This window comes from Sphaeramia orbicularis, chromosome 4, assembly GCF_902148855.1.
Source record: "Sphaeramia orbicularis chromosome 4, fSphaOr1.1, whole genome shotgun sequence".
NCBI lineage: Eukaryota > Metazoa > Chordata > Actinopteri > Kurtiformes > Apogonidae > Sphaeramia > Sphaeramia orbicularis.
In genome coordinates this window covers 4,661-28,322 of record NC_043960.1, presented here as the reverse complement: position 1 = coordinate 28,322, position 23,662 = coordinate 4,661, and the positions used below count along the sequence as shown (strand labels likewise).

The 23,662-nt window shown below is 40.2% G+C and overlaps 1 protein-coding gene across 1 annotated transcript in view; it reads right to left on the bottom strand.

Moving 5' to 3' along the window:
* LOC115417988 (FRAS1-related extracellular matrix protein 1-like) overlaps positions 1-23,227 on the bottom strand; it is a 106,906-nt gene extending 83,679 nt beyond the window's left edge. The window contains 10 exon segments of the mRNA XM_030132255.1: positions 950-1,026; positions 1,028-1,079; positions 1,160-1,186; positions 1,189-1,267; positions 4,374-4,697; positions 6,648-6,841; positions 9,485-9,747; positions 14,754-14,848; positions 15,653-15,981; positions 23,135-23,227. Coding sequence (XP_029988115.1) covers positions 950-1,026; positions 1,028-1,079; positions 1,160-1,186; positions 1,189-1,267; positions 4,374-4,697; positions 6,648-6,841; positions 9,485-9,747; positions 14,754-14,848; positions 15,653-15,874 — 1,333 coding nt within the window. The 5' untranslated portion in view covers positions 15,875-15,981; positions 23,135-23,227.
* Positions 23,228-23,662: the final 435 nt, after the last annotated feature.

The following is a 23,662-nucleotide window of genomic DNA, read 5'->3' as shown; positions in this document are numbered from 1 at the left end:
TGAGGACCAGGATTGGAGCCCCCTGTCCTGGGCACTGTTGTCCTCAGATCAGTTATTGAACCCGTTTACATCCATACTAATACTCGATTATTATCCGATTATTCAAGTGACAATGTAAACAGTATAATCTGATCTGTTTTATCAAGTAACAGTAGTAATCTGATTATGAGTAATCAGATTGACACACTTGGAACTCTCTTTTAGGTTAATCTGATTTACTTTGTTCTTTTATGTCCGTGTATGTGTAAAAACAATTGAAATCATAAAGAATGGAAGTTACATAGCCAACATGAATATAAGACCAGTAACAGGAAGTTTAATTCTCCCTCACTTACGTATGTATGAACTCTGACAGGAATCTGATAATGGACTGGAGCGTTTAAAATAGAGATTATGATTATCACATTTCTTAAACGTATGTAAAGATGTTTTTTAAATGTTTTTCTTCAATTAGTTCATTTGGCTAATGTACTCTTATCATGTGATTATTATTTTTTGTCATTTTATCATTACTTTGGCTGTTTTTGTTCATTTTGTTGCTTATTTATTCTTTTTTTTACTTTATTTTAGTAAATTTTTTGCTACTTTTTCCCCACATTATTTATTATTTTGTAGGTCTTTTTTATTCATTTTATCCACAGTCATTGATCCAACTCCACAGGTTTTACTTGTGAATCAGTGTTGTAGAAGATGCTGGTGTTTCCATGGTAACTATGAAGCCTCTGAATGTCAAATGAAAATGCTGACAAACTGCCTTTACACCAGTATTTATATGTACTGACTGAAAGGATTAGTGGATCAACAGGTATTAAACATTTTAGTCAGAGTTGCTGTTTAGCGCTTTAAGGGTTAAACTGGATGTAAAGCTCAACTAACTCCAGCTCCTATATTAAAACCAGCACATACACTCACATACCACCACTGATGACCCAGTGACCTTTGACCTCACCTCTGACACTCAGGCGTCCATGCAGAGGTCCGTCCACTGCCACCAGGTAACCGGCGTCGATGTTGTCGTTGTCGATATCTCAGCTCCTCCCATGTGATGGGTCTGGACTGACCCTCCAGCAGGTCCAGACCTGGACACAGACGCCGTCTCTTTAACCATCGTCCATTTAAAACACACGTCTGTGGCTGTAACCATGTGTTTTACTCTTACCCATGTTCCAGGAGACTCTGGGGGCGTGGTTTCAGCCGCTCTGATGGAGATGTGGACCATGATGGGTGGACTGGTCACATAGGAACCATCTATAGCCTGAAACTCCACCTTACGGCAAAACAAACACATTCACACATGTTTACAGTGTAACATTTGTTCATACATACAATAGAATACATATTCTATACTGCCTAAATATATCCTTATATGTTGTATATATCTGTTTTATCTGTAGTATACAGCTAGGTTTATGTATATTTTAGTAGTATTTGTATATTTTACCCAGCGGTTTCCAACCTTTTATGGTTCGTGACCCATTTTAACATCACAAATTTCTGGTGACCTCAGACATTGAAAACGGAGACATTTTGTTTTTGCAAAAATTAATTTGTTTTAGATGATGTAATAGTTTGCTATACTATGCTGCAAATAAACGTTAATTTTAGAGCACATTTAGTCTATATAATGTCTATTATTGTGGACAGAGGCAGTAAATCCAGGTGTAGATTACTGCACAAAGGCTCAGGATCTGTCCAGTCAGTCCAGCTGGGATTTACAAGGAGGACAATTAATACTGAACAAACAAGAACTGAAACTAGGAATTATGAAAGAGCTGCAGCATCTGAAACTGACCACAGTGAACATTTGACACAGAAACAGAAGCACAGTGCTGCAGTTTCCCAACCACAGTTTGTCTTTTGTGGATTGGGATTGTCTCTGTCAACTCACCATAGATTTTTTTATTGGTAAGGTTTTTTTTTTTATTTTTATCATTACTACAAATTTCAGGCAACCCCACGGTTGCAAAACACTGATTTAACCCTTTCATGCATGAATTCTGAAAAAAAGTATCTAGATTATTTTTTAGATTGATTTTATTACTCAAAAATTAGGCTAACATTGAAATGTATTTTGATTTTTTTTTTTTTAAATATCGTTTAATTAAAAAGATATTTAACCTCCTGAGACCCACCATTTACTTTAGTGTAGTTCTGTAATTTCTTTTTGGTTCTCTAAATGCACCGAAACTTTGATTTACTCTGAACATATTCCATACTAACTAGGGATGCAAATTATCGATTAATTCATTAATCGTTAGTTGGTTGCCCTTATCGATCGATTAACGATTAATTGTTAAGCAGCGATTTTCCCGAGAACCTGAATTTCTTTTTCAATATCATCTATAAAAATCAAAGCTAAATACTGTTAATACACTTCATGAAAAAATGCATGTCATATTCCTTAATGATTGATTTACTGAACCAGAGGATACAGTCAGTGTTTCCTGTGGAATTCATCTGTTGATGTGGCGGTGTGATGCGTGCGTGTTGGCTGGTAACTGCACGCGTACGTGCGTCACTTTCCATCCTACTTCTAATACTATGGGGGTACGGTGCAGGTCTGTGCCCCCGCAGAAGTGAAACTTTTCGCTCATTTATCTTTCCCCACCTCCTGAAGCTTCGCAAATTCATTACATCTGTGGCCCGAATCAGGAGCCTCGAGGATGTTTTCAGCTTCTGTCTCACTGACCGTGGACTAGACCAACCTCCAAGGAAAATGCTCTGATACCGACCCCAGCATTTGTGCGTGTATTTATTCGGGGGTGCACCGCTCCACAAACCAGTCGGTCTGTGTTTGGTCCATCATGTCCATAAAGCGATTCTAACTCATCAACGCCATGATCCGGTTCAATGACCAGCTATCCCAGCCACGGCGTCGCAGCGCAGACAAACCAGCAGCCTTCAGACAGGTGTGACAGGTCAACAACGGCAATCAATTAACCAACAATTAATAATTTTATCAAGTAAATTCTATTGACAATTAATCATTAGTGGATTAATTGTTTCCATCCCTAATACTAACAAATCCTGAAGAGCTTCTTAAACAGTTACTACTTACAACATATAAGGATATCTTTAGCCCCAGACAATTTCATTAGCTTACTGGCCGACAGGCCGTAAGCTATTGTCATGCAGCATCCGGCGGCGCCGGCGGCATCTGTCGTCGTCTGTCATCATCTGTCATCGTCGTCTGTTGTCCGTTACATAACTTTCAATCGTCTTCTTCTCCGAAACTACAATTCTGATTGACTTCAAACTTGGTATACAGCTTCTGTATGATGATGTCAACAAAAGTTAGTGAAATTATTTTGATCTGGATCTGATTCTGGATTTGGTGCGACTTTGAAAAATGTTCCCATTATAACAGATAGGAAGTGGATTGATCCAATAAATCAGTATCAATGATATCAAGTGTGAATTTGAATTTTTGACAGATCTGATTGAATATGAGCAAAACATGGGCTATTACTGTAATAGAATAAATACACAGAACTGGGGGAGAATAAATGGATCTGGATACATTTACCAAAGCTTGAATTTGGCCGCTAAGATACAGGGCCATTGGTCCGATTTTTTTCTATTTCTGTCATTAAATGGCTCTAGATAATAAAGGCTGTCGAACATGTCCTGGAGCAGGGCTGTCAACTCATTTTTATTGCAGGGGGTTACATACAATCCAATATGATCTCAAGTGGACCAGAGCAGTAACATAGTACATCTTATAACCTATAACTAATGTCAACTCCAAACTTTCTGTATGTTTTAGAGTGACAAAAGTTACATTTAATGATAAAAATGTTTACATCTACAAACTATCCTTTCACAAAAAATGTCATCTGAACAACCTGAAAATCCTTAAGATGAGGCATTTATATTATTTCTGCCTCAGTTTATCATTACTTTACAACTTACAGACCACAGTGGATCTACAAATACACTAAAAATTTAGTAACAGGCAGAATATTGGCCAATTTACACTTAATTTTCTTAATAAATCCCATGTTGTTCATATTTGTTCAGGTTAATCACATTTTTTGTGATAGGAAAGTTTGTAAATGTAAAGATTTTGATGTAATTTTACTTTTTTACACTAAAACCAAGAGGAAAAATTTTGATTTGTTATTACTTATAAGTTATTATGACAGGATTTTACTAATTGTTTTGCATGAACTAAAAGGAGTTTCGCATCCTTGATTGCTAATATTTTCAGTTTAATTTTTACATTTAACAAATTCATCCAATGGATCGGATTAGACTCTTTGGTGGGCCACTTTTGGTCCATGATCATATGTGTAACACCCGTCCTAGAGAGAACACTATGAGCCTGACTATTTCTTAAATCCAGTGAAAGTCCTCGTTTAACATCTCTGCACCTCGAAGTTCCTGCGCTGTGATTGGCTGCTGTTGGGCGGCTGGTAGGCCACTTTCATCTCGTGCAGGTCCGACCACGTGAAGGACGTGACAGGTTTGGTGTGGTCGTCCAGGTGGGTGACGTAGCCATACTGGGGCGGGGCGGTCACATTGAAAACCAGCCTGTCCTGCGGCGTCTCGTGGTCTTTGGCGTCCAGCGTGGCGGTGGTGAGCGGCGTCAGGATGAACTGGTCCACCTCCAGGATGAAGGAGGCCATGAAGGCGGCCTGCGGAGGCTGATTCTGCATGGCCCCGTGGATCAGAACCGGTAACCACACCGCTTCCGTCTGCCAGAGGAGGTGAGCGTGAAAAGACAAGGAAGTGAAGACTGACGATGTTTAAGCTGCCAATACGATCTGTGTAAATGTACGTAAGTTTTCACACAATAGGCAGCATGTAAAAAACAACACATAACGCCTTACGAGTAAACAACCGATGCCCCAGAATAGACAATCAGACGTGTTACAAATGACAGGACTAAAAAAGCACAATTTATGTGCTAACAAGGACAAGAGAAGTATTTGGAACATGGTGCATTTTGGAGACTTTGGAAACCCCTGCAGAACCTCCTGCTCCACATTGTTCCACATCCACAGAGCTGAGAAAAATACATGGGAGTGGGATGTCACCTTGTCACTGCCAACAAAAGTCGGCTCGTTTCAGATGCTAATCTTGCCTGGAAAACATCCACATCCGCTTGGATGTCTAAGAATTAGCAGTTTATCAACCCCCTATAATTAAAGCACCTACATCTCTTTCCTCCAACTATGTAATGTTTCTGAACTTCAGCGCTGGAGGTGTTTATTCAGATATTAATCAGAAAGTTCAAGAAAACTCTCACTCCTTTCACATGAGCAGTTCTTGCCTTGTTTTGCAGCAGGAAACGACTTTTCTGATGCATAGAGAAAAACTACTGTGGAAAAGGGTTCGAAAGATTCAAAGATTTTTATTTAGTTTTCACTAGATGCACAGGACACACAGAGAATTGAGATACTGTTTCTCTTGTAAAAAGCCATGCAAATTTTTTTTTTTTAAAAAGAGGTAAAAATGGAATAAGAATAAATAGATGGAATAAAGAATAAACTATAATAGAACATTAAGTGTAAATTTAAGTCTATTTACAATAGCAGCTGTAGTGTAATCAGTAACAGTTATGAGGTGAACCTCACAGTACAAATTTAATTGGTTCCATGACCGAGCTGCGATTTACTCATTTTATAAATCTATTTTCCCCACTCAAATATAATTAATCTGTTCAAGACCCCAAAATCCACCCAAAAACCACAGAAAAACAACCTTAAACAACACCCAAAAAGTACCCAAATCCTTTTTTAAGGGTTTTTAAAACACAAAAAGTGCAGTTGGAAAGAAAATAACAATAAGCTAGTTTTATTAACTTATTTACCTTTAAGATGAGACAACCTGATAACAAAACGTTGGCTACAGTAGGAGCCACCCGTAATGGGCCTTTTTATTTCTATTGTAGAAAACATTAGACTGACGGAATGCATGACCTTCACCCTGCGGCTCCAGAAGGAGCTGAAGAAAATGGACAGTCTTTACAAATGGTGATAGTACTAATATAAAAAACGGCTGATGTTGTATGCATGTATGTTATAATTGTCATCCCTAGACCTCACTTACATGTTCTTGTTTTGTAAAACTAAAATGTTTATAAATAAAAAGTGTCAAAAAAAAAGATGAGATAATCGAATCTGTGAATATGATGAAGGAGGAGAATCTCCTTCCAGTAAAACATCACAATAGAATTTCTGCTGTTTTCTCTCTGTCTTCACTTCATTTGTTCATACACTTTCATTAGTTTACACTTGCAGGTAGTTTCATTATAAACTTATCCAGAGAAATCTGTGTTGTTCTGCTTTTTAAAACGTTGTGAAAATGCATCAGACCATAGTCATTAAATAAAGCAGCTGCATGACCTAAACTTAATTTATCAGGATGATTTTTTTAACTAAATCACAAACCTCTGTCCTCTTTATCAACACTTCTTTTAATTTCTTGGTAGAGATTGCCTCCTCCTCTACACTGTCCTTGTTGTGGAGTTTCCTAATCTCCATCTGAATCCTGTTACCCATTACACTCATATTTACAGACTAAAATTCTCAAGAGCTGTGTCTCATTAAGCAAATTTCTTGTACTATGGCGGACTCGTACTGACAGGTTCCACTGTATGTTATTTTCCGTCCGTGTGAATCTTTGTGTGCGTTGACCGGTACCTCCAGCAGCGCCCTGGTAGCCTGGTCCCTCAGCTCTACTCTGATGGGGATGTAGTCGATCTCCGGCGATGGAGGACTCAGGTGCTGGTACTTCAGACCAGAGTTCAGGAAGTCCTGGCAGCTGGTTTTGAGGAACTGGACCCGTTTGGTGTCGTGGAGACAGGGTTTGTTTCCGGGACAGAGAGTCTCTCGACCTGAAGATGAAACAGATGAACAGAAAACAAATTTAACTTCAGTGTTACAACAGATTGAGCGTAACATGTTAAACACTTTTTAGTTTAAGGTTGTTGTTTTTTGGGTTTTGTTGTACTGATAATTTCCTTTCTGCTACTTTTTATTAAACCTGAATGAGCAACTGTAACAATAATTTCCCCCTGGGATTAATAAAGTTTTCTGATTCTGAGTAAGTGCTTAATATTCAGTCAACACTAATGGATGGACTTGCATTTTCTTTCACTGATTTTCAGATAATTTATTTGAAATTCACAACACATTAGACTGAAACCTACTCAGTGTCTGAAACTTTGACACAGATGCAGGAAAGTTACAGTTCAGCTCTTAATTATCTTCTCTGGAGGCTGACAGTTACATCCATCCATACGGACTCAAACTTATCATGTAATCGTTATGCATCTAGCAGGGTGCTTTGCTCTATATCAAATAAAAAATTCCAGCCTTTGAAAACAGCTTTTTTTTTTCCCAGATCTTGACTTTATGTACTTTTATACTTGCGTTCCTACTTTTTTGGTTGAGTTTGTACCTCTTGTGTGTAGTAGAAAAGTTAATTTCAATGAATGTATGAATGAATGAATGCATAATTCACAGTAAATTATGTCTTACTGACAGAAATGTTTTCAAAACATATGAAAAGTCTCAAAAGTGCATGGATATCGCAAAAAAGTGTCACTAGAATCATTCCAGTACTGACCAGTTAGTGAAATCAGATCCAGTTTTGTATATACAATGCCAAAATATCCACAGTTTTAAAGCACTTCACAAACGTATGGTCTAAGCCAGTGGTTCTTAACCTGGGTTCGATCGAACCCTAGGGGTTCGGTGAGTCAGTGTCAGGGGTTCGGCGGAGGTCAAGACACACTCGACTCATTAGTCGGGGTGTGTGTCGGGCTAGGTCTGTGTATGTAAACAAACGGCTTCGGAGACTCTTTCTCTGATTGACATCCAATATACGTGTGATTTTGTTGCTTATAGCACTACAACACATCCGAAAGTGTTTATAATCTCTTCCACTCGTCTGACGATGAATTATTTGAGTATTTTCCACATTGTTGTTATGACTTTTGCTACTTCCTGTTATCCACGGAGGCAGTCATGTGTAGCGTTTGTTTACATTTTTCGGTCACCGCACTGGTCAGTTACAATCATGTGACGACCGACGCACCGTTGCGGATGGAGAAATCGTAGTACGCTAAAGCCGAGCTAGTGCCGTAATAAAACAATGATCACAAAAATACTTAAGGAGTATAACGAGAACTTTTTTTTGATACACTACATGCAATTATCTTTTTTTTAATGTCAAAATTGTGTGGTTCGGAAAGTTCGGAGCGAGATGAAATGAAAACCGCAGAAGTCACACTGATTTGTAGTAAATATTCATTATTATTGTAGCCTGATGGAAATTAGATGATGGGTGTGTGTTAAAATGTTAAAAATGATAAATATCATGAATACAATAAGTTCATTATTGGAATACATAAGGTTAAAAATTAAAACCATTTCAGTGTGGTAGTATTAAAAACAAGTCATGTCTTTGTGAAAAGGTATGTAATTTGTTGTGAGTTCATGCACTATATTGGTTTTATTCTTTGAACACAGTGATGTTAATGCACGGTTCATTTTGTGCACCAGTAAAACATATACCTGTGTCTTGAATTTGAAAAAAATCATATTTTATTTTTTAATAAAGAAGGGTTCGGTGAATGCGCATATGAAACTGGTGGGGTTCAGTACCTCCAACAAGGTTAAGAACCACTGGTCTAAGCCATTCCATCCTTGGCTCTTTCTTACCTTTGTTGGTATGTGCTTGTCATTGTTTACCATTCTTAGTATGTAATCACTGTTGAAATAAATTGCATTATAAGTTCTGCAGACCATCAATTAGACAGTTACTATGTGTAATATACATCAGTTTTCCTACTCTGTATATTACCTTATTACATTATTAGGACTCTACACAGATTTAACTTTATCATTAAGGAAACAAAAGTAATGTATTATTTTGTATAAATGAGAGGTAGGGGTGGGATTTAAGACATTTTCTTCTTCTCAGTCCTCTTTGAGCAATACATATTGAGTTTATTTTATTATTACTAGTGTACATGGCAATTGCTGCTAATAGTTTCTTGAACACAAAAGTTTTGTTTTTTCTTCTGCTCAAAACAAATTAAAAAAAATGAAATGTGCTTTCCTCATGTATTTCTTGTCATGTAAGATTATGTGCCTTTGAGCATCCTCTAAAATTCAACTGAGAGAAACTTTTTTCTATACTATAATTAAGACTTTCACACAATCTGTGCCTACAGCCCCTCCCACCACCACCAAACATTCACACATCAGTGTGAGTGGCAGCACTGGAGGCAAGGAGGGTGAAGTGTCTTGCCTAAGGACATAACAGCACATGGACAGAGCAGGATTCGAACCGCCAACCCTTCAGTTATTGGATGACCCGCTCTACCATCTGAGCCATGGTTTATACAGAAATGGAATGAAAAAATGTGTTCATTAATGCGCACTGTCCCGCCTAAAAAAAGATATGGAAAAAAAATTAACTCCGTCAGCCAATCAGAGGCTCGTATCATATCAGCTGTAACGTGGCGTACCCTTCCTCTGACCGGACTCCTCCTCCATCACCAGCTGACCAAGAGCAGGAGTGTTGAGGTCAGAGGTCAACAGCCGGACGGTGCAGACGGTGTCGGTCCTGGTTCGGATCTTCAGAACTGAGCTGTCGATGGCGTTGGACAAACCATAGAACTGAGGAACCACCAGGGGAACGGTGCCCAGCTCCACTGACCCCCTAGACCTCGAGTCCAGCACCCGGACTGGCAGAACCACAACCTCCACCAGCGTGTCCGAAGTTGTAAACCTACACAGACAATGTTTGAATATTTCTGTGTAAATTATGTCTTTTCCTTTATCTAATTCACTGATTGTCTAGATGTTCATTTAAGATTAGATTAAAAACAGATTAAAACTGAGAAAACTGAAAAAAAGTGACCTTTTTCAGCGAATTATTCATTAAAAATTCAAAAAATAGTGTCAGGAAAGACGTTTTGTTGGAACTTGCTCATGGAATGAAATGACTCAAACCCTATAAAATAAAAGAGGTCATAAAAAGAATTTCCACCTCGTAGTCGATCTTTCACATAGTAAAAAGTACTTCAACATTTAAACACAGTCACTTCTGACACACCTTCATAATCATTTTTTCCTCAATATTTAACCTTTCCTAAGTGATTTATCATAATTTATTATAATATTATCTTCTACATTTTACATTTTTCAGTGTTAATCATGTATTTCCCTATATTTAATTCACTAATTATTAACAGTTATGTTGGTTGTTTGTCCAGGACAACAAATGTAAATTAGCTTCTCTGTTAAATCTGGTGCAGGCATCTTGTTCTTTGCAACTAATGCCAATACACACTGTCCTGTAACTAGATAAATACATACTAAATACTAATGATATCTATGTTCATTAAAGTTCAGAGTAAATTCAAAGATCAAATCAGAAAAAAAAATTAGGAAAATGTGAACTTTTTCAACAAAATATATCATTAATTGAACATAAACCCAGTGTGTCCATCTACTGTCATTGATCCAGCTCCATGGGTTTTACTGGTGAATCAATGTTGGAGAAGATGACGGTGTTTCCATGGTAACTACGGAGCCTCTGAACCTCCAAATGGGTCATATCTGATGACCATGAAAAGATGACAAACTGCATTTTAAACCAATCGTTTACATGCATTGATAGGATTAGTAGATCAACAGCAGGGCTCTTGATTGTGACTGAAATGGGCGCATATGCGCCAATAATTTCGGACGTCCGACTTAATATGAAATCACGGTCGCACTGGTGCAACTATCAATAATTAAAGGTGGGGTCTGAGACCTTAGAAAAACAGTTCAAGGAAGCTACATTTTGAAAATACTCAATTCAAAAGTCCAAACCCCTTTCTCCAGACGTCCCTCTGAAGCCACGCCACCAGAGTAGTAGCACACGTAATGCTTGTTCCTGAGGGTTCACGAGCGCTGCACAGAAACAATACGCCGGCTGCTGCTCTGGACCAGGGTTGGGCTCTGACGCCGTATGCGGTCCGGGCCGAGCCCGGCCACAGCTCCATCTCCTACACGGGCTGAGGCTCCATCACAGGCTATGGCCCCGGCTGAGCCTCCGACACCGACCACGGACCCAGCTGAGGCTCCGACACCAACTACAGCCCCGGCTGAGGCTCCAACACCGACTACGGCCCCGGCTGAGGCTCCGACACCGACTACGGCCCCGGTTGAGGCTCCGACACCGACTACGGCCCCGGCTGAGCCTCCGACACCGACTACGGCCCCGGCTGAGGCTCCGACACCGACTACGGACCCAGCTGAGGCTCCGACACCGACTACGGACCCAGCTGAGCCTCCGACACCAACTACAGCCCCAGCTGAGGCTCCAACACCAACTACGGACCCGGCTGAGCCCCTGACACCGACTACAGCCCCGGCTGAGGCTCCGACACCGACTACGGACCCGGCTGAGCCTCCGACACGACTACGGACCCAGCTGAGGCTCCGACACCGACTACGGACTCGGCTGAGGCTCCGACACCGACTACGGACCCGGCTGAGCCTCCGACACGACTATGGACCCAGCTGAGGCTCCGACACGACTACGGACCCGGCTGAGCCTCCGACACGACTACAGCCCCGGCTGAGGCTCCAACACCGATTACGGACCCGGCTGAACCTCCGACACCGACTACAGCCCCGGCTGAGCCTCCGACACCGACTACGGACCCGGCTGAGGCTCCGACACTGACTACAGACCCGGCTGAGCCTCCGACACCGACTACAGCCCTGGCTGAGCCTCCGACACTGACTACGGAGCCGGCTGAGGCTCCGACACCGACTACGGACCCAGCTGAGGCTCCGACACCGACTACAGCCCTGGCTGAGCTTCCAACACCGACTACGGCCCCGGCTGAGCTTCCGCCTCACGTATCCATGCATACCTCATTCAGTTTCCTTCAACACCCCCCTCTTACAGAACAGCCCCAGTTCAGACCTATCTGACTAATGTTACATTTCCTAGTGATTTATGTTAGTGACAAAACAGTTTTCCGGTGAGGAGTGAGGAGGGCGTGTCCGATTGCCTGTCAGTTTAGCGTCACTGGGGAGGCTTTGGCTTTATATACAGAGTAGAAGTGAGAGAACTCCTGATTTGGTATCATTTTGATATTTACATTAGAGATATCAGGTATTTTGCAATGTTACTTGAAGTATTTTATTTGCACTACAGTTTTTTAGGTTCAGTTTTGAACCTGTCCAAAACTGAACTGCGGCTTTTCCCAGCTAAGCCAACCATACAGCAGGACATCTCCATCAAAACTAACTCCTTATCTCTGGCTCCTACTAATGGAGCACCAAACTTGGGAGTCATGATTGATAATCAGTTGACCTTCACAGATCACGTTGCCTCTGTCACCTGATCATATCATTTTACTCTGTTCAGCTTAAGAAAGATCAGGCCATACCTAACCCAAAAGCCCACCCAGCTCCTGGTGCAGACTATGGTTATCTCCTGCCTTGACTACTGCAATGCTCTTCTAACAGGCCTCCCAGCTTGTGTTGTCAAACCACTACAGATGGTCCAGAATGCAGCAGCACGTCTGGTCTTCAATCACCCTAAAAGGGCACATGTGACCCCCTTACTTATTGAGTTACACTGGCTACCCATAGCTGCCCGCATCAAATTCAAATCATTAATCCTAACCTACAAAATTCTCCATGGGTCTGCTCCTACCTACTTAGGTGCACTGATAAAAGGTTATGTTGCCCCACGACCACTCCACTCGTCTGGGGAACGTAGTCTGGTGGTCCCCAGACCTTGTACAAGACAATCCAGGCTCTTTTCATGGGTCGTTCCACATTGGTGGAATGATCTACCAGCACTACTAGAACAGAGGCGTCCCTGCCTATCTTCAAGAAGCTCCTGAAGACCCAGCTCTTCTGAGAGCACCTCCTGTCCTAGCACTTTCAGACATTCCATTTTAAATATATCAATAATGTTTTCCCAGGATCCTCACAGGTTTTCCCAGGATTATCACAGATTTTCCCAGGGTCCTCTCTGGACCTGCTGCTGTGGTTCTGCCTCTCTCCTCCTTCATCATCATCACTCACTTTTCCTGAACTGCATCCATGTGTCTCCCCCTACTTCCCCCCTTCTCCCCTCTCCCCCAGTCTCTCTCTATCGCTCTCTCTTTTCTCCTCCTTTACTCTCTCTCTTTAACCTCAACTGGTCAAGGCAGACGTCCATCCTTCAGGAGTCTGGGTCTGCTCCAGGTTTCTGCTGTTAAAGGTACTTTTTCCTTCCACTGTCACCACCCAGTAGTGTTTGCTCCTGGAGGATTCTGTTCGGTTTCTGTAAATTGGCTTAGAGTCTGGTTTTGACCAACTCTATATGTAAAGCGTCATGAGATAACTTGTTGTGATCTGGCGCTATATAAATAAAATGTGATTGATTGATTTGATTGGTTTTCCCCTGTAAGTCGCTTTGGAAAAAAGCGTCTGCCAAATGCATAAATGTAAATGTAATGTAATGTAATTTAAGTACTGTAATTGCAGTGATTAATCACTGTTGTGTTTTGTGCAATTTCTTCCATAAGTTTACACACATTTATTGTTCTTGTTTTGAGGAGAATAAAATGTTATTTCAGAAGAAAATGTTTTATTTTCTTCTTCATTTTTGGGCTAGACTAGTCCACATAATGTACTGTGATGTTTTTGGTCCAGTTCCATCATTTGCCTAATGTCACCTCTCATGTCATGGATTTAACCCACACATTTGAACTAACTATTCTTTTTTACGATAAGATAATATTTACTGCCGCGCCAGTTAAACACCTTTAAAATGTAATGTCAATCATCACACGTAGCCTATTTAGTCATTAAAACATTGTGTTTCAAAAGAATGCCAAAAACATAAAAGAGCCAGTCTTTTGAACGGCTCTTTTCAGTGAACGACTCCTGATTGAACGGCTCCCTTCAAAGAGACAAAAGTCCCATCACTAATAGCCAAGTTCTGGCTTCGCTTCCTGGGAACACACGATTCATGCTGGAAGAGGGGTACGCGCAGAGGGGGGAAGGGGGGAGGGGTGAATGGCAGTTGAGTGAATCTGTGGAATAAAGCAGTTGGCTGTAACAAATTGTGTGATTTGTCCTCCATCCCTAAGAACCACCTAGAATGCCACATAGTTCTTTTCTACCAATCAATATAGGACTTTAATGCAGCAGAATTCTGTTTTTTTCTTTTGTAATCTATTCAAACACCTTATTCCAGGTTGTTAACATTGATTAGTAAGGGTATTACTTGATATATCCACAAGAGTTTTGCTTTGGCCCCAACTTTATAGTGGTGCTCCTAGATTTTTTGCTAGTGTGCCCAACTTTTTGGAGTTGGGAGCATCAGTGCTCCTAAGTTAAAAAGTTAGTCTAGAGCCCTGAACAGGTATTAAATTGTTTGGCTCAGTAGATGGTTTGGTCACCGTTGGATGTTTGGGTCTTTATGAGTTAATGACAATCATTGAGGAAAATCACATAACATGCCAATTAAGACCTAAAGAGCCACCAGCAACCAAAAGCATCACTGTCATCTTTTCATGGTCATCAGATATGACCCTTATGGACGTTCAGAGGCTCTATAGTGAACATGAAACACAGTCATCTCCTGCAGTTATTTCATCTACCTTATATCTTCCAACTCCAAGTTCAGGAGACATTACATCTCTAACTGATCACTTTTTAATTACATTACCTTTCTTTCTACTCCCACTCCTCCTCATCTTACCTCAGGCTGATAATATGATGACCACTGACCTGTAAACTCTGAGCATCACTGAGTCCTGGTCCAGCTGAGGACTCCCGTTATGGATGTACTTCACCTCGTCCTGGAGGAAGCTGCAGTCAAACACCTGCAGAGGAACACCAAACAAAACCACTGGTTACAAAACAAGGGGTCATTTTCTTTCATGCAACAGGAACCAGACCTCAGTTTGTGTTGGATGTCAGAGAAAAATGGTAAAGATGTTTACATTTTGGGGGGAAATAAATCTAAAAAAGAACTTGAGTGTGAAGTACAAACACAGAGAGGAAGTCTACAAGCCCTGCATTAACCCATAAAGACCCAGTGCTACTTTTGTGGCAGTTCTCAAATGATTTTTGGTCTCTATTTAACCTTTCTTAAGTGATTTACCACAATTTATCATACTGATATCCTCTGTATTTTGGATTTTTTCAGTGAAAATTAGGCATTTTCATATATTTAATTACTGATCATGTACTTTAATCATCATGCCAAGATTATATTTGAGGGTTCTTATAACAAAAAAGAGAGAAAACTGAAGAAAAAGTGACTTTTTCAGTCAAAGCTATCATTAATTGAACACAAACCAAGTGTCTCCATCCACTGTCACTGATCCAACACCATGGCTTTTACTTGTGAAGCAACGTTGTAGAAGACGACAGTGTTTCTACATTCACTACGGAGCCTCTTGAAAAGATGACAAACTGTATTTTATACCAATTATTGACACGTATTGATAGGATTAGTGGATCAACAGGTATTGAACAGTTTAGATCAGTAGATGGTTCTGGTCGGCGGTGGATGTTTGGGTCTTTATGGGTTAATTCACTGCTGTTGAAACAAAACTCTAGCAAACTGATCTGGTTTGTGCGTCTTCGTAATGTGAGCAGGCCTTCATCAGGTGTGTTCTTACCTGTGGACTCATCCTCCCCACCCTCTGAGTGACAGGTTCGTTCATCACCACCTCCACTTTACAGTCTGCGCTCGGATCTACGTTGATCTTCAGCTCCGTCTCCGTTACAAACACAGAGCGGCCCCTGACAACCTCCACACCTGAGTTCACCGCCACCAGACTGACACCGCAGACGGCCGGCAACGCCACCAAGAATCTCAGCAGCAGGCTCACAGCGGCCATTTTGGATCAGCGAGGTCCTGTAGTTTCACGGAATCAGAGAAGAGTGGAAGTCTCTGAGTTTGAGTTCAGCAGGTTTTCCTTTCAGTCTCTGTTTGTGGTTCTGCAGACTGTAAAAGGAGGAGGAACTGTTTACATAATGGAGTTAAGTGTTGAACACTTACACTATATGGACAAAAGTATGTGGACACGTTGAATTCAGGTGTTTCTTTTCTAACAGGGGTCTGAGACACAAAAAAATAATGTCATAATATAGTTTTATGTTGGGATAAATATCATTGCGTTGGTTAATTTGGTTTAAATTGTTATCTTTGCTTCCAAAATGCCTCAGAGATGGTTTTTACTTAACTTCTCTCAGCACTGATTTTGTTTTGTTTTTCATCCATGACCATTTTAAATGTTCTACCTATAAATTTCTAAAATATTTTTCATGCTCTGACTGTAAATTATTTATGATGCATCTAATCAATCATAAATGTAATCTTTTGTTACAACTGATACGATCAATTAATTAAATATTGGAAAATATCTAATTTTCACTGAAAAAACATTACAATAAATGGTGATAAATCACTTAAGAAAGTTTAAAAATTATTTGGGAACTGCCAGAGAAGTAGCACTGGGTCTTTTTTTGTCACTTAAGTTTTTATTGAAATTCACACGTTCTTTGACAAAACAAAAAACGAAAAATTAACAAACCAAGATTACTTGGTCGCATCGCACATTCCTCAGCACAGCCTTATTCACTCTTTCCATCATTCCCAGCTCTGTAAACAGTCCATTTATTCCACCTTTTGTCCATTTGAGTTTCCTGTAGTCGCAGTCTATGACTCACCCTTTCCATTGTATATATTCCATTAATAATTTCAATCCACTGGTCCTGTGTTGGTGCTTCTGTCCTTCCCCAGTTCCTTGTAATAGTTTTTTTGCAGCCACCAAAAGTATCTTAACCAAGTATATGTCGTTTCCTGCTACATTTCCATCATATAAGTTACACAAATACAGAACATCACAGCACATTGGAATCTCATACCCCGTTATTTGTTTTAGTACTGCACACAACTTTTCCCAAAACAGTTATTTTATCACATTTCCAAAAAACATGTGTGTGATCTGCATCAAATTCTCCACATTCCCTCCAACATTTCTTCTGTCTGTTCAACTGCTTACTTTTCTTAGGTGAAATAAAGAAACGCAAAAGATTTTTCCAGGAGAACTCCCTCCAGATCTGTGAACTAGTGGATGTTTGGTGTATCTTCCACATGTTAAACCAGTCAGCATCTGGAATTTCACACTAGCTCCTTCTCCCATTTTTCTTTTATATAACTGGTTGAGTTGTTGTCATGTGAGTTGAATCCATGATAAATAGTTGAAATTATTCTTGATTTACTTTCCTTATATGCTTTGATAATGATTTGGATCACACGGTTCACTTCCCTGGAGGGGTCAACCTGGATTTCCTTTCTGTAATAATCTCTTAGTTGGAGATATCTATAAAAGTCTTGTGTCCCCAGATCAGATTTTTCTCGCAAATTCTGGAAACTCTCCAGCTGTCCTTCTAAAACACACCATGCTGTCACTCCTTTGACGGTCCACTGGTTAAATCTTTGATCATCTTGAGCAGGCTTGAATTTGCTATCATAAGCTACCCATTTGAAACTTTTGGAACCATTGTAACATTTATAGCTTTTTAATATTTTAAACCATAATTCTAATGTATGTCCTGTCATTGGGTCTATGTTTTTTCTAAATTTCTTGTATAGCTCTTTGTCACCAATCATATTTTGAATCGGTTGTTGATCCATTTCTATTTAAATTTCTTTCCATTTAGCCTCATAATCAGGTTTGCACCAACAATAGATAGGTCTCATTTGGGCTGCACAGAAATATTCCTTTGGGCAGCTGGAGGGTTTCATATCTGGGTCTTGGTTTTTTGCCTCCCCATATGAACCTAGATATAGTTCTATCCCATGATATGAACTGACTCTGAGGGACCTCTACAGGTAATGACTGGAACAAGTATAGATATCTGGGCAGCAGATTCATCCTGATTATCTCAATTCTTGAATTTAAACCTAGTGGCAGAGTCAACCATCTTTCCATATCTTTTCGTATATTTTGGTTTAATGTTTCATAATTTTCTTTATAAAGTTCTGACAGATTTTGTGTAACCGACACACCAAAATATTAAATAGATTTAAGATTCCAGTTGAGTTTATAATTTTCCCGAATTACTTTTGCTGGTTTATAATTAATTGTGAGAATTTGAGTCTTAGAAATATTTATTCTATATCCTGACAGATGACCATATGAATCAAGAAGTTTCATCAATATAGGGAGCGTTGTGTTTGGTTGTTTGAGGAAAGCTATTACATCATCAGCAAAAAGTCCAATTTTGTGTTCTAGCCATTTTATTGTGACTCCCTTTATTTCTTTGTTTTGCCGAATTGCCTGAGCTAAGGGTTCAATACAGATAGCAAAGAGGGCAGGTGATAGGCAGCATCCCTGTCTGGTGGATCTTATCAGTCAGACTTCCATTTATTTTTATTCCAGCTGTAGGTTCTTTGTATAATGTTTTTATTAACTGTATGGACTTTTTATTAAATCCTAACCGTTCTAGTACTTTATAAAGAAAACTCCAATCCACAAAATCAAATGCTTTTTCAGCATCTATGCTAAGATAGTACTTTGTTTTTCTTTCTATGCTTGTTCAATTATATGGAGTGTTCTCCAGATGTTGTCTTATTTGGCGTCCTTTTATAAAGCCTGTTTGATCTTCATCTATGAGGTCTGACAAAAAGGTATTTAGTCTTTTGGAGATTAGTAGATGTATATATTTTGTAATCTATGTTCAATATTGAAATTGGCCTATAACATGCACATTATTCTTTGTTTTTGCCTGGCTTTGGTATAAGTGAAATTACTGCCTCTGCCCATGTTGGAGGGATTTTGTTTTCTTTGAGAGTCCAGTTGAATGAGGCCTGGAGCACTGTGATCAGCTCTTCCTTAAACGCTTTATACCATTCTGCAGCATAGCCATAGCTACCTGGAGATTTATTATTTTTTTTAAAAATTTATTGCTTCTTTAATCTCTTCAATTGTGATGTCGACTGCTAAGATATTGTTTTGAGAGGTACCGACTGATGGTAATTCCAGCTGTGTCATGCCTGCAGCCAGACGCTAATCTGGTCTTGTCTGTCTTTCATGTTTGTTTGTCACTTCCTGTTTTATTTTGTTAAGTTTCCCCTCATGTGTCTTGTCTGTCGTCTTTACTTTCCTTCCTGGATTGTGTTCACCTTTCCCCTGATTACCTGTCTCTGCCCTGATTTGTGCCACCTGTGTCTAGTTGTCTTCCCTCCCTTTTGTGTATTTAAACTCAGTCTCTTCCCCTGATCAGACGCCAGTTTGTAACTCTTGTAGTACTTACCAGCGTTCTTGATCTTGTCTGTCTGTTTGATTACCTGTTTTTGTGACCCGTTTTTGACTTCCCGGTTTTTGCCTACTGCCTGCTCCCTGTCGGTTTTGTCTGCCTCATCTGATACCCTGGTTTTGATCTCCTCGCCTGACTACTGGTACGTGAGGTTTTTTTTTGCCTTGTCCTTATGTCCTGTCGCCTGATTGATAGCCTACCTGTGTATGACCTGTTTCCGTCCCTGACCTCCCTTTGCTTTTCCCTAGTCGGGAAAAAGACCCCAAAAACCGCACGGGGAGACGGATTGCCGTTCTCGGTCCGGAGGACGAGGACGAATCCGAAGAGGAAGTTACCACCCATTATCCTCAAGATTTTGTCATTCATATTTTTCTTACACCTGTGTGTGACCAATAAACCTTTTGAACTATACCTTTTGAGTCTGAGTTCTGCATTTGGATTCAGTGCCTGTACTTACACCATTACAAGCTGGTTCAAAAAGTCCTCCATTTCACCTTCATCTGCAGCTGGTGGTTGTGTATATAGTTTTTCATAGAATGTCTTGAATATTCTTTCAATATGTTCTGGGTCATAAGTGATCTTATTAGTGACCTGGTCTCTGATATTATGTACAGTATTTTCTGCCTGTTGCTTTTTAATATATTTAGCTAATAATTTTGTAGATCTAGGGCCCATTTCATAATAACTCTGCTTTAGATACAAGCATTTTTTTCCATTTCACTTAATAGTATGTCATTAGTTTTGGTTTTAATATCCTGAATTTGTTGGTATACTCTGTTCCTTCATAATTTGGTGTTGCTGCTCTAATTCCCTTAACCTTTCAGTGTATATCTTGTACGTTGCTAATCTTGCTGCTTTTTTTTTTTTTTTTTTAATGATGCTGTTTTAGCTATAAGTTTTCCTCGAACAACCGCTTTCAGAGCATCCCAAACAACTGTTGGTTCAACTTCTCCATTATTATTCTCATCTACATATTGTCTGATTTCCTTTTCCATGTCTTTAAGTATTTCCTTATTGTTCAGAATTCCTACATTAAGCCTCCAGATTGTTTATTCCTAACATTTAAGTGGATCTGTAGATAAACTGCATTATGGTCTGATAAATCTGCTCTCTTAATCGTGTATTCTTCTACTCTATATCTGTCTTCCTTATTTATGAAAAAAAAATAAAAATCAATCCTTGAGTAGACCCTGTGAGTTACTGAGTAATGAGTGACGTCTTTTTTGGTAGGATTCATATTCCTCCATAAATCGATCATTCCCATCTCTTCTAGGGACCATTTTAAAAATTTTGCCAACTGTCTTTTGTTTTTCCTCATACTTGTGTCCAGTTTATGATTTATCACCATGTTGAAATCCCCTCCACAAATTAATACTCCTTCAGTTTCCATTATTATTACATTGAAGATAGATCTGAAAAATTGTTTATCACTTTCTGGGGGGGCGTACATATTTACCAGAGTAACTGGTTCATTTTCCAACTTTCCCTCCACAATGGCATATCTTCCATCTTTATCTTGGATTTCCTTTTCACAGAGGAATTTAGTCGAATTGGAAATTAATATTACAACTCCTTTTCTATCTCCTTGTTTATATGAACTGTAGTAAGAATTTCTATAGCCGAATTTTTTTTAGTTTTTCGTGTTCTGCCTGGGATAGGTGAGTCTCTTGTAGAAATATAATTTGTACCTTTTCTTTCTTTAGTTTTGTCCTGACTTTTCCTCTCTTTACACGTGAATTCAACCCATTTATATTTAGAGGCAATATTTTAAGACTGTTATATACCATTATTTTGAGTTTTTACATGTACATGTTCACCCAAGCAACTTGAAACATAATAAACGTGAAACATTTTATGAACGCTATGAACAACATTGAATTTCCATATTGGGGTACTCACCCTACTTCCCCCAAAGTCCCAGTTGGAGGGTGGACAGGGAATCCTCATCTCACATGAGGGCCCATCCCTAGACAATGATAGATATCCACCCTGTGGATCTGTCCTCAGTCTAGAAGTGTCCAACATTTTCAAACGTGTTCCCTTCTCTGTCGGTTAGTAATGAATTAAATAATTATAGTTGAAGCCACAGAATGCTGTTAATCTCCCACAGTGATGTATGACTCGAGTTTCTAGGTAAACTGAGCCTATTAAATATCAGATATTTCTTTCTACTATACCCCAGTCATTTTGTTTTTGTCACTTCGCTTTTATATAAGTCTCTGAAACCTTACCTAGTCAGATTTTTCAATAAGAGCGTTTTGTCCATTTCTCCCGGTGGGTTATGGCTGTTTCCTCTGGTATTCCTGTAGTTTGTCCCTCGCTCGCTGTGCCGTGTCTCGGTTCGTTCCTCCGGCTCTCACCCTCTTCCATCCTGGTGCAGAGTTTCCCTTCCCCTCGGTCATCGGTGTCGTTCGGCATGTCCAGTGAGAATCCTCTTACTCTCATATCCCGTGTGGCCTCTCTGGCGTTATCATAACTTTTTACTCCATCGTTCCAGTGGATTGGTATTTTGGTTTATGGGGTCTGGACACGCATGCTCTTCTCCCCCAGTGCCGTCTTTATGCCCAGGTATGACCGGCGGTTTTGAACTATTTCAGGCAGATAGTCGTGGTCAAACTGTATTATCTTTTCTCCCACTTTTAGCTTCTTCTGCCACACCTTTTTCAGGATCATTTCTTTGATTTCATACTGTAGAAAGACGACTAGCACTGATCTGGGAGGTGCTCCTGTACTCCTCTTCTGTGGGCTGGCTGTATTTGCAGGTGTGTTTCCTCTGGAAGCTCCAGTTCTGTTATCAGTAGCTGATCTACGTAGTTGATCATTGAGTTACCTTCTGTTTCTTCTGGTAGACCGAATATGCGAATATTATTTCTCCGTGACCTCGCTTCGTGTTCTGTTTTTTTGTCTTGCATTTGTCGGGTCTGGTTCAGTAGTTTCAGCAGTGCTTCATTAGCATCAGTGTTCCACTCCTCCAGCTCGGCTATGCGGCCCTCGGCCTCGGCTAGCTTAGCCTTCTGCCATCTTAGCCTTCTGCTAGTTTAGCCTTCTGCTAGCTTAGCCTTCTGCCACCTTAGCCTTCTGCTAGTTTAGCCTTCTGCTAGTTTAGCCTTCTGCTAGCTTAGCCTTCTGCTAGTTTAGCCTTCTGCTAGCTTAGCCTTCTCCTAGTTTAGCCTTCTGCTCTTGTAGCTCTTGGTCATTTTCTCTGAGTTTGTGGTATATATCTTCTCTGAGTCAAGTCAGTTCTTGTTTCATTTCAGTCTTTAAGTCATTCTTAAATTCTTGTAGCTTCTGTCTGATGTTTTGGTGGAGGGTTTTTATGTCTCTGCTGATGCTTGCTAGCCCCTCACGGAGAGCCTCGGTGTGGTCTCCAGGTTCAACGTCGCTGCGTTCAGGGATGTTTGACTTTGCAGCCTGTTCTTGTGTTGATCTCTTGATTTTGCAGCTTTTACGTTGATTATTTCCACTCATTACAAAATATAAAACATTTATATATCGAGTTAATTCATTTTAGTGGTGTTTTCTTTAACCGACTTGGAGGAGCTCCAAACTACGCAGCTACTCTCTTCGTCATCTTACCAGAAGTCCAGCACTGGGTCTTTATGGGTTAACTGAACTTGCCCCTTTAATTTTTCACGTTTCTAATTTTCTTTTTTGGCTTTTTTCTTCCTCTTCCTTCTGTGTTGTTTTTTCTATCTGCTGTAATAAATTCTAACAGTGTCAAGATTGTCTTCAACACATAGAAATCAAATATAATCATATTTTAAGCGGCAAATAAGTCCAAGTTTGATCTCAGCTCATGGACAAACATCTAATATCGAGTCCAAAATACTGACATCCAGATCCTACTCAGCTGCACATTCCCTCCAACACTGACATCCAACCCCTAAAACTTTTATTTTTCCTACTGAAAATGTCCACCGACTCAGTACCGAAACCTCTGACTGCCCCTGACCAACACCGAAACTCCTCTAAATCCTTAAAACAAAACTCCCAGCATGCATCTGGATTCTTCCCCTGCCGCTCCACGCTCCCGACCGGAAAACGCTTTCACCCTCCATTTCACTTCAAACCAAAGCCCACTGCAGGAAACAAGGGGTTAATCTGCGTGACCCCTCAGAGGTGCTGGAGATGTCCTGGGACGGGTGGAGGGCGAGGGTGTGTGTGTGTGTGTGTGTGGTGTGTGTGGGGGGGGGGGGGGGGGTGTCAAAGCGGGGCGGCCTGTCACTTCCCATCCGACCAGACGAGCCTCGGTTCGTTAGCCTCAGCTAAATGTGTTCAGCAGCGACAAACGGAGAACAACATGCGTGATGGTTTCATCTGTTTGTAGTGGTTTTCACATGTTCCAACCTGATTTATTATAA